General features: G+C 31.2%; 1 protein-coding gene across 5 annotated transcripts in view; it reads right to left on the bottom strand.

The window, feature by feature from the left end:
- Positions 1-3,970: 3,970 nt before the first annotated feature.
- The window catches only part of LOC127708492 (solute carrier family 25 member 16-like), a 29,354-nt gene continuing 21,201 nt past the window's right edge, over positions 3,971-12,123 (bottom strand). For 2 of the 5 annotated variants that reach the window (XM_052213380.1, XM_052213381.1), the window contains exon 9: positions 3,971-10,439. In XM_052213380.1, coding sequence (XP_052069340.1) covers positions 10,268-10,439 — 172 coding nt within the window. In that variant the 3' untranslated portion in view covers positions 3,971-10,267. The remainder of the gene's footprint in view (positions 10,440-12,123) is intronic. The other 3 variants (XR_007985281.1, XR_007985280.1, XR_007985282.1) reach the window with 3 other exon arrangements.

The raw sequence follows: 12,123 nt of genomic DNA, 5'->3' as shown, positions 1-12,123 counted from the left end.
AGAAGTGGGTTGAGTGCAATATTTGCTACCAGACATGAACTAAGGAAAAGTTAAGAGTACATACAATGTATTATTTGCTATTAGAGGTTGATAAGGTAAAAGAGGTCTTTTATTTGAAAAGATAACAAGTAATTTTTTTTCTGCTAGACGTGGACTGAGGAAAATGACTTAAGTTGAGTATTTTATGTATATGATTTCCAGCAAGACATAGACTAGAGATAAGTGACTTTAGATTGAGTAAATACCATGTAATAATAGCTGCTAGACTAGAACTAGAGGTGTTCGCTGCTAGTCATGGACTAGGAAGAACTGGCTTTAGTTTCGGTGTATAACATTTGCAGTTTGACTTGACTAGGAAGAAGTGGCTTTCATTTTAGATACAACATGTAATGTTTTCTGCTTGACCTGGACAAGGGAAAAAAGTGGCTTTAGTTTGTGTATATAACATGTAACATTTGTCGCGCTAGACTATGACTAGAAAGAATAGGCTTTAGTTTGTGTATAAAACATGCAATGTTTGCTGCTAGCTGTGTACTAAGTAGAAAGGTACTATTTGAGTATATAACATGCAATATTTGCTGCTATACGTGGACTATGGAGAAGTGGGTTAAGTGTAATATTTGCTTACAGACATGATTTAAGGAGAAGTTGCGGTAGTTTGAGTACAAAACATGTATTATTTGATGTTTGAGGTTGACTAGGGAAAAAGGGCTTTAGCTGTATTATTTGCTGTGAGAGGTTGGCTAGGGAGAAGAGGCTTTAGTTTGAAAACATGAAATGTATTATTTGCTGTAAGAGGTTGGCTAGGGAGGAGAGTGTTGTCGTTCGAAAACATAACATGTAAATTTTGCTGCTACACGTGGACTAAGGAAAATGACTTTAGTTTAAGAATTTTATGTGTATAATTTTCAACAAGACATTGACTAGAGAAAAGTGGCTTTAGGTTGAGTAAATACCATGTAATATTGGCTGCTAGACTAGAACTAGGGAATGTTTGGTGATATTCTTGGTCTAGGCAGAAGTGGCTTTAGTTTCAGTGTATAACATTTGCAGCTTGGTAAATACCATGTAATATTTGCTGCTAGACCTGGACTAGGGAGAGTAGGCTTTATAGTTTGAGTTAATAAAATGTAATATTTGCTGCTTGACCTGGACAAGGAAAAAGTGCCTTTAGTTTGAGTATATTACATGTAACATTTGCCACCCTAGACTTAGACTAGAAAGAATTGGTTTTAGTTTGTGTATAAAAAATGCAATGTTTGCTGCTAGATGTGGTCTAAGTAGAAGGGGACTATTTGAGTATATTGCATGCAATATTCGCTGCTAGACAAAGATTTGATAGAGGTAGCTTTAGTGTGAGTATATAGCATGTAATATTTAAGGCTTGACCTGGACTTGGTAGAAGTGGCTTTAGTTCGAGTATATAACATTTAATGATTGCTGCTAGACATAGACTAAGTAGAAGGGTAATGATTAAGTATATAACATGTAATATATGTTGCTAGACATAGCTTTAGTAGAGGTGGCTTCAGTTTGAGTATATAGCATGTAATATGTGATACTAGACCTGAACTAGGAAGAAGTGGTTTTAGTTTAAGTATATAACATGAAGTATTTGCTGCTAGACATGGACTAAGTAGAAGTGACTTTATTTTGAGTATATAGCATCTTATATTTGCTGCTTGACCTGGACTAGGAAGAAGCGGCTTAAGTTTGAGTATATAACAGGTTCTACTTACTGCTAGACGTGGACGATGATTTGGACTAGAAAGAAGTGGCTTTAACCTAAGTATATGACATGTAATATTTGCCACTAAACCTGGACTAGGAAGAAGTGGCTTTAGTTTGAGTATATAGCATGTAATATTTGCCGCTAGACCTGGACTAGGAAGAAGTGGCTTTAGTTTGAGTATATTACAGGTCATATTTACTGCTAGATGTAATATTTGCGGCTAAACTTGGACTTAATAGATGTGGCTTTAGTTTGAGTATAAAACATGTAATATTTGTGGCTTGGGGTTACAAAACCACATTCAATCATATATTGTGTCTTTTTTTTTACTGTAAATGTTGAAGAGTTCTTGTTTACTATAGTCTTTACTTTAATCTATGTTAACTTACACCTATTTCTTATTTAATGGATGAATGTAGATCAAGGATGAAAGATTTTTGTTTGAGTTTTGGTAAAGATGCCAAAGGCAACAATACCACATCTTCTTTTTTTTGTTTTTGTTTGTTGAGAAAGATTATATTGTGGTTATACAGAAAAAACCTAACCACAATTTAATGGGGTGAGATTTTACTTTATATAACCTTTATTGATGACCTGTTAATGATAACGATAATGCACTGGGAATCCAAAGACTATTGAACTTTTTGTTTCCTTCAAAAGAAAAACAATATTTTTTCAGTAACCACATATAATGCGAATCACTTTTTTCTTCAGTTATATAATGGTGAGTTAGAAACTAAAGTTCTTGTTCACATTTGTAAAAAGTTTAAACTTCTGGATTTTCATAATTTCATAAAAATCGGTTGTGTACACTTTGTTCTATCATGCCTGACATTTGGATTTTTTTATGTATAGTGGTAAATTACAGATCAGGCTTCTTGTGTTGTGCTGTTATACAACTGTCCCAGTTTAGGGGTGGGTTTGGTACCCGCAACTATGTTTAACCCTGCCACATTCTGTATGTGCCTGTCCCAAGTCAGGAGCCTGTAATAAGTGGTTATTGTTTGCCTTCATATCACACATAATATATACAACAGCAAACAACAACCACTTCAACAAGTAAATTCTTCAACAAGTGGTTGTCATTTGTTGCTGTATATCATATTTGTTTTTTATGCCCCCGCAACTAGCCAGACACAATAATATCTCAAAGAAAGTCCTATATTGACTTTGTTATAATACAGTTACTTCAGAGTGGAGTGTGGGGGCATCACTTTGTCTAGTCTTTTATTGTTTTGTACATAAATCAGGCTGTAAGTTTTTGTGTTTGAATTGTTTTACACTTTTCATTTTGGTGCCTTTCTAGCTTGCTATGCAGTATGGGTTTTGCTATTTTTGAAGGCTGTATTGTAGCCTATAGTTGCTAACTTCTACATCATTTGGTCTATGGCTGTCAATCATACCACATCTTTTATTTTTATATTGCATTTTGTTCTGGCTAACATTTTGATAGCAGAACGGCTCAAATCCCAATCTAATTTGTTGTAAACCAAGGAATAAACTGTCCGTCCTAGTGGCAGCTTTTTTTCTATACAAGAATAACTGTTCACTCACAACTTAATCAATAAACAGTTTGAATGAAAAACTTAACTTGGAATTCAATAAACTATATGTCACAGTAACCTGAACTGTCAAGTACCGTATTTCACCAAATTGATTTAAACAGCACTGTCCTTGACAGTTTCTAAAAGGTGATTTATAGCATGAATCACACAATCACCGGTAGTCCATGTAAAACTTGTAAAAGACGGTTGTCACTTACAGTTTTGAACATTTATTACATAAAATAAAGGCAACTTGGATGCACAGTCATTTTTGGGGTGTTTATATTGTTTGTATATCTATGAGGACATATACCTAAATTATTATAAATAATGGCATCATGTAACTTGGACATCCATGGACTTTAAATCACTCACTTAAAAAAGTTAACATGGGTAATGATGCAATTGCACCTTCATTTTATCTGAAAACAACAACATGAAAAGTTGTTCAGACAAGTTTCAAACATTATACTTTGAATGCTGATATGTTTCTTTGCTTTTATCTGTATGAAAAAAATATGCCCCGATTCATGTACAATATGAATGCACCAATATATTGAATTAATCATAAGTGCAACATTTAAAACCCACACCATAATGATCATGTGTACTGAGCCTCAATCAAACTAATTTAAATCAACACTTTAACCTGATATGGGGCAGATGAACTACAGAACAAACAAAAATACAAAGATTACTTTATGACAATAATTTATTTTTTAATGCAATTAGTATTCACAATTTAAAAAATCATGTATTTTATACAATCATATTCAACAATATCTTTTAACAGCTATTTAAACATTAAAAATAAATGTAAGCACATATTAAATGTTTCATGTAAAGCAGATTTAAAATCCTCCTTTTCATGAAAAATTTTCTCATATTTTTGTGTCTAACCAAACAAAAGGATTATAGGGTAGGCAATACTAATAATCCTCTATAATATAAACAATTCATCAACAAGCTTCCTCTCTATATAAAATATCACCAAATTTTCTACCAAATTGTATTTATTAAGTAATGACCCAACTATTTACCCTTCTTAAACACATAATAAAGAGAGCAATTTTTACAATTACATTGCAATTTCATCTTTATTTTTCACTTGTGAAAAGATTGAAAATTTAAACTAGAAAATCAATCAAAGCTAAACTTAAAATATAACTTTTTTTTAAATTTGCATATACGTGTGTATACTTCAAACAGTCCATATTGTGCCAGTCAGGTTTACATTCTGTGGTTATAAATTATGTTAATTTCCCAAATGAATTTAATTAACATTATGTGATTCAGTCACACAAAGTGTGTATATAACAAGTATAATCAAAAGCATCCAAATTAATCTAATTCCTTTAGTTTTCAAATAATTTTTTCAATGAAATATCCTTATATTCTGTGATCATTTTACATACAAAAATCAAATTAATGCCCACTACAACATTTACCTTGATTTATATAAACTGTCACCTCACACTTTTTAAGTGCACAGCACAATTTAGAATCTCATGATATATAAATATAAGGAGATGTGACCACGATTGCCAATGAGACATCTATCCACTAAAGTTCAAATGAAGTGGATGTAAGCAATTACAGGCAATCGTTCAGCCTTCAACAATGAGAAAATCCCATACTGTATAGTCGGCTATAAAAGGCCCAAACATGAAAAATATGAAACAATTCAATTGAGAAAAATAACGACCTAATTTATTATAAAACAAATCACAAAAAAACAAATATGACAGACATGAATCAAAGACACCACTGAACTACAGGCTCCTGACTTGGGACAGGCACATAAACATGATAAAGAAAGTGGTGGGGTTAAACATGTATGTGAACACTCAACCCTCAATATCGTACATTCTACATATATATTAAGATGTCAATAGAGTTTAAATCTTTTAAAAGGCTACAGGTGTATAAGAAATGATTTTTAACGAGCAGATACTCTATTCAACACTGGTAGCTTTCACATAATATTATATTGATTTTTTTCACAAACCAAGTTTTACCCTGTTTTATAAAGCATTCCAGTGTTTTTGACGGGTCCTATTTATAGCAAACTGGGATACTACCATGAATGGTAAAAATGCATCTGTTACATACACATTTCTTATAAACTAGGACTGAGTTAAGTATTTTCTTGTTAATAAAATTCTACTCTATTTTCCATTCAGGGTCAATAGAAACAAATTCCGTAAGGAAAGTACCTTAACACTTTCCCTAACCACACTGAAAAATTATAAATCAATCATAACAGGTATTCATAATTCACAAAATGATCTGTTACTACTCCTGATAAAATTTCATATAAAATATCAGCTATAAAAAAAAGAAGTTGACAGAAGATAAGAAACTGTTCATGTTCATAAAATTTTCTATGTCAAAGGGATGTAACTAGGTTGGAATTTCCAATATTTGATACCCCAATCAATCTGTTGTGTAATCACAAGTAAAAAAACATTATTTTGATAATAAAAGTCCATTACTGGTAACTTTCATTGCAATAAAATGACAACAATGTCAGTAGATAAAATTCAGCAATTGAAATAGAAGTCTAATGGACTCTATTTTAGGGTGACAGTCGATCACCGATATAAATATTTGGTTATTAGCATATAACGATTTTTTGTAGGTTTTCTGCTCTTTCTCTCCAAGGAGAATTTGCATTTAATATATTTCTCATGAAACCATAGTTTCTTCCTCTATAGCAAATTAAAACTACCATGTAATAATCTTTGATCTGAAACAATAAGTCTAAATCCGTATTCACAAAATTCTCTGTGACAATGTCACAAGTGGTTTAAATACATTGTATGAAATAGACTTTCATAATTAATTATATTACTCAAATCAAACCTCATCATTCTTAAAATGAACAACTATAAACATAAAATTAATTGGACAGTTCAATGATTATAAAAAACATTAAGACTAGTTTTGTCATTGTCACTTACTACTTCTCTTTAAGATATCACAGACACACATGTTTGCACCAATCTCAACTTATTATTAACCCTCAAATTTAATAATTATCCAATAAATAAATTCATGAAATATTGGCATCAATAAATTAATAAATAAAAAGAATAAATAAGAATATCAGGTCTAAAAAATAATACATTGTGTTGAAAAAAAAAAGAGAAATGGATATGTCTAAAAAACACAAGCATTCTGAGAGTATTGCATGTCGATATATAGTCCCCTACAGGTTAAGAATTCATTGTACAGGAACAAAATGCTAACTTGATCTATAACTTGTCATGGTGTAAACTATATAACAAATATCAAGTCAATATCTTCAAGCATGACGAAAAAAAATGTGGAAAACTGATTATTTGAGTGAATTTTCTAAGTCCAAGGACCATAACTCTGCACAAAATCATCAGACTGGAACAAAATTCGAACTTGATCTGTAACTTGTGATGATAAAACTATATACCAATTATTAAATCAATATCTTCAAGCATAACACAAAAAAAATGCGGAAAACTGATTATTTGAGTGAATTTTCTAAGTCCAAGGACCAAAACTCTGCACACAACCATCGGACCAGAATAAAATTCGAACTTGATCTGTAACTTGGCATGATAAAACTATATACCAATTATTAAATCAATATCTTCAAGCATAACAAAAAAAGTGTGGAAAACTGATTATTTGAGTGAATTTTCTAAGTCCAAGGACCATAACTCTGCACAAAATCATCAGACCGGAACAAAATGCTAACTTGATCTATAACTTGTCATGGTGTAAACTATATAACAAATATCAAGTCAATATCTTCAAGCATGACGAAAAAAAATGTGGAAAACTGATTATTTGAGTGAATTTTCTAAGTCCAAGGACCATAACTCTGCACAAAATCATCAGACTGGAACAAAATTCGAACTTGATCTGTAACTTGTGATGATAAAACTATATACCAATTATTAAATCAATATCTTCAAGCATAACACAAAAAAAATGCGGAAAACTGATTATTTAAGTGAATTTTCTAAGTCCAAGGACCAAAACTCTGCACACAACCATCGGACCAGAATAAAATTCGAACTTGATCTGTAACTTGGCATGATAAAACTATATACCAATTATTAAATCAATATCTTCAAGCATAACAAAAAAAGTGTGGAAAACTGATTATTTGAGTGAATTTTCTAAGTCCAAGGACCATAACTCTGCACAAAATCATCAGACCGGAACAAAATTTGAACTTGATCTGTAACTTGTCATGATAAAACTATATATCAAATTTCAAAACAATATCTTTTAGCATAAAGAAAAAAAGTGTGGAAAACTGATTTGCCGGACAGAAAGACAGAAAGACAGACAGACAGACAGACAGACAGACGGACGGAGTGCAAACCTAAGTCCACTTCGACTTCATCGGTAGGGGACTTAAAATACATTGTGTTGAAAAAAACGAAGAAGAAATGGATATGTTTAAATACATCATTGAGATAGTATCGAATTAATAAAACCAAATATGAAATCTAGAGGTCAACCAATTCTATACCATTTGTCTACCTCTTTGTCTAGAAAAATTGTGCATAAACTTAAAAGTGACCTCCAAAAATCTGCCATCAACAAATAACATAATGTATAAAAACACTGAGATATGTGCAAAACAAAACACTTAAGGGGTTTGATGCTGTATTTCTAGTTTATCATTTGTCATGAGTAATATTTTAAAAATTATCAGTTATTGTCATTGATGACATATAAAAAAAAGTATGACGTTAAAAATATTGTCAATAAATAAAAATATTTATCATTAGTACCAGGATAGGTCATTTCTACTAGTATTATACATATATAAATACAAACATGACTAAATTTCTTCCCTTAATTGACTGAGCTTACACACTAGTATTATTAATATCATCCTGACATTAGTCACATGTTTAGAATGAAATATTAAGTTTAAGGTCAAAAGAGTACATCAAAAGGATTTTAACACAATTCATGTAATTAAAGCAATTAAAATCGACACTAAAATGTATTCACACATGAAGAGACACCATAGACTCTAAAAAAAAAATCAAAATGAATTTTGAGAATTTTTCATTAAGATTTTATGTGGCAATCAATGATATTAAACATCATACATTTTAAAATAAGCAATAAAGTTTGAAGTTCAATATTTTTTTTCATTTTTTTCAATTCAGGAGATAGAAAAAAAAACAGCTCTTGTCCTATTCCTTACATTCAATATGGAAAAATAGTTATAAATGATACAAACAAAAGTATAATTAAAAGTATTGTGATCATTGAATTTGAGATTCTACATACCTAATACCTTAGAATCTGTGAAAATATATGTATGTGTTAAAATAAAAGTAAAAATGGTAGGCATAACATTAAGAAACAGACAATTGACATCACAAACCTGAAAGATTTGCTGAAAAATTTGGCCTTAAAAATCCCAAACATAGTAAACATAGAACAGATAATGTATAAGCCATGAACATGGTGTGTGACAGATGATGATATGCAGTACACCTTATAAATATCCCTGATGGTATGACAATGGTTAAAACTCAAACCAATGTGCAGTGCAGTTGTAGAAAGCTTGTCATGGGAAATTACAATATGAAATTTAGTGAAAATGGTAATGGGAGTGGATATGATTTAAAGGCAGTTAACTTTAACTGTTAACACAATGACTACGGTTCAATATGACAAATTTTTTAAAAGGACATTGTACTCTAAAGGACACCTTCCCAGGTCCCAATCGCATTTTTTTTTTTGTTCAGGTCTATTCCATTAAAATGTATGAGGGAGGGTAGGAAGGGAAGTTTAATTATTGAATGTGGGTCATGGGTCTTTTTTTCAGTATGTGTCTATTACCATTATGCAAAATAATCTAAAAAATGGTTCTTGGTTGTAGGGATATTTTGAAAGTCCCTTCCTACCCTCCCACATACATTTTAACGGAATAGCCCTCACAAATTCAGGGTCAAAACCATAATTTGGTATAAATTTTTGAAAATTCACATCAAAATGAACTTGTATACAAAATTTCAAATTGATGTGACCATAAATTCATAAAACTAATATAACCAAAAATTAAACCTGAAACAGCACAGACTAAAGGAAGAACAGACTAAGGGAAAGACAACCACACAGATAGGAAAATACAATGTCCCCTTTCTATCATATGAAGGGCATAAAAATAACAATATAATTTTCACAAAATAAAAAGATTTCTAATTTTGAAAAACAATTTTTTAAATCAAGTGCAGCAATTTATGTATAATTTTGTGATATCTCTCTGTACAACATATGGAAATATGTATAGAAATGAGAATTCAATGTGAAACTGTCATAATCGCTCCGAAACCATGTACCAGATTAGTTATGTATGTAACCAATTATAATTCTACATCTTACAACTCATCAATTACCATTGTGATGCATAGTTGCATCTTTGGAGTAAGGGTATAATAATGCATATTCCTTTAAAAAATCTTTATTTTCAAATGTGTTTAAAGCAGAAAAAAATCTTGATTACAAAAATGTAAACACAAATGACCTACATTTCCTTATTTCTATACAAACCACATAACAAAGTAAATCCATATTTTTAAGGCTATTCAAGTCCTAATTACTAAGGCAGGATTCAGGTAAACTTCATACAATTTATTAAACACAAGCAACAATTTGAATAGATTTGATCAGTGAAGGAATATCTAAAATCTGGATATCTTCCTCCAAAATATGTTTAATAAAATAAAATAATGTAAAATAGATAAATTAGAATAAACAATGCTGAGAACTATCTCCTTGACAACAAAACACAATAATTCAGCTGTTTCAAGTGTGATTTTCATATAACATTATATACATATGCTAAATTGAAAAAAAAATAAGTTGAAATCATTTCATTTTTTAAAGCAATATAACAAGAACATAAGCAAAACTGAAGATCCCTGATCAAAATTTATGCAAAATTCTAATCTAAAGAGCTAAAACTTAGCCATCATTATCTGGTGATGCAGGTATCCATCCCCATCCACTGCTTTAACTGTTCATATACTGTGAAAACAGTAGCTTGCATAGGTATAATCCTGATATAGTTGATAGACATTCCTCTATACAGTCCTTTACTGATTCCATGTTCTTTGTACACAATAAAAAAGATTCTGTACCAACGACTGAAAACAATAACATTTACAACTTTAATGCTGTCTGGCACATTTTTAACCAATGCAAAATACTGGTGTTAAGTTCTGAATTTTGCTATTGTAATAATATGAATAACAGAAGGAGTTGAGAAATGTAAATGTCAGTTACAACAGAAAAAAAAAAACAACAAACAAACCCCCAAAAAGGACATCTAGTAGATATATGCCAGTGTCAACCTTGTAAGTTGTATGTGGTAACATTTGTCACAGTTATTTTTGCTACTGATTAGATTGTGCACAAAATAGAAGAACAAATTACAGTCATAAAAACTTAGTAAAAGCATTTTTTCTTTTATTCACCACCAGTTTTGAAAGCTTCAATGGTTTGGGTCTCATAAATGTATGAATTTTGGAAACTCATTCTTTAATTCCATTTTTATATTGAATTTCAGTGAAACCTGGGAAAACCAAACCCTGATAAAACTGAATTTCACTTTAAGCCGAACTATTTCCAAAGTCTCATAAAATTTTCCCTACTTATTATTGTTTATTCAACCTGAACAAATCAAACCCTGCCAGTGTTCCAGCTAGGTCGTTTTCACAGGGCGGTCCGCCCGCCCTTTCCTGAGTGCCGCCCTGTGCCCTTTTTACAGTTTGCAGGGCGCCCTGCCTTTTTTGAAGATCGATTGGAATATTATTTTGTTCGTATTGATATGATCAGCCAATTACGAAAATTTACCTGGCGACAAGTATATGACTTTGTTTACGACCCCAAGCTAATCAACGGTTACAACAGGTGTCATAATCTGTTGTTATAGGTAATCCGTTTATTGGATGGGTCATTTAATGATCATCAACATTAATTCATTCAAATAGAATCGGTCAGTCAGCATTTGTCTTTGAACTTGAAGAAATGTTCATACAACTTGGGCACAATTAGCAATGTTTACCGAAGTTTCATGGAGAAAACGTAATTGACAGAACAGGCCTCTACAATAACTTTTTTTTCAACTTGCCCAATAGGACAAGTACACATCAAAACTTACTTGTCCGAATGGAATTGTAACTTGTCCAAAAAAAATCTTAATATTAACCTTTTTTGCATTTTAAGTTGATTCAATGAACATAAGAATAGAATTTGATTTATATCTCTTCATATCCTTTTCAAAAATATGAGTTATGAGTCGAGAACAACTGAATCAAGTCATGTCACAGGATTTAGGTTCTAGTTTTCATCAATGCCAAAGTCTCATCAGACTCTGCACATGAGGCACAGTCTGGTAGGCCTGTCAGTCTACACTCATTTGGTTTGTATCATGGTCTTTCATGTTGGTAAAATATTGATTATTATGATTAATGCCTTACTACAAACAGCTTTGATTTTAATATATCAAAATGTTTATTCAAACGCAATCAAGTATTGTTTTGTCTACATATGATCAAATATGATTCTGTGAATTTTATGGTCATTAATTTCTTCATTTTTTATCTTAAAAAATATTTTTGTTAAATAAAATTTATCATATTTATTATAAGCAACAGAAAAGGGTAGGGAAATGAGGTACTGGTTGGCTTGGTCCAAATGTTTCCTACGGTGCCATGCTGTCTATTAAACATGGAAGGATTGGTTTCCGTGTCGGTGCCGAACTGTTTTGTTACCTTATCTACAAAGCGCATTCTTGATTTCATCTAAGACTATTTTCCGATAATATTA

Source organism: Mytilus californianus, unplaced genomic scaffold, assembly GCF_021869535.1.
Source record: "Mytilus californianus isolate M0D057914Y unplaced genomic scaffold, xbMytCali1.0.p SCAF_7, whole genome shotgun sequence".
Lineage (NCBI taxonomy): Eukaryota > Metazoa > Mollusca > Bivalvia > Mytilida > Mytilidae > Mytilus > Mytilus californianus.
Note: the sequence above shows the minus strand (reverse complement) of the source record. Positions and strands in the feature narration are given on the sequence as shown.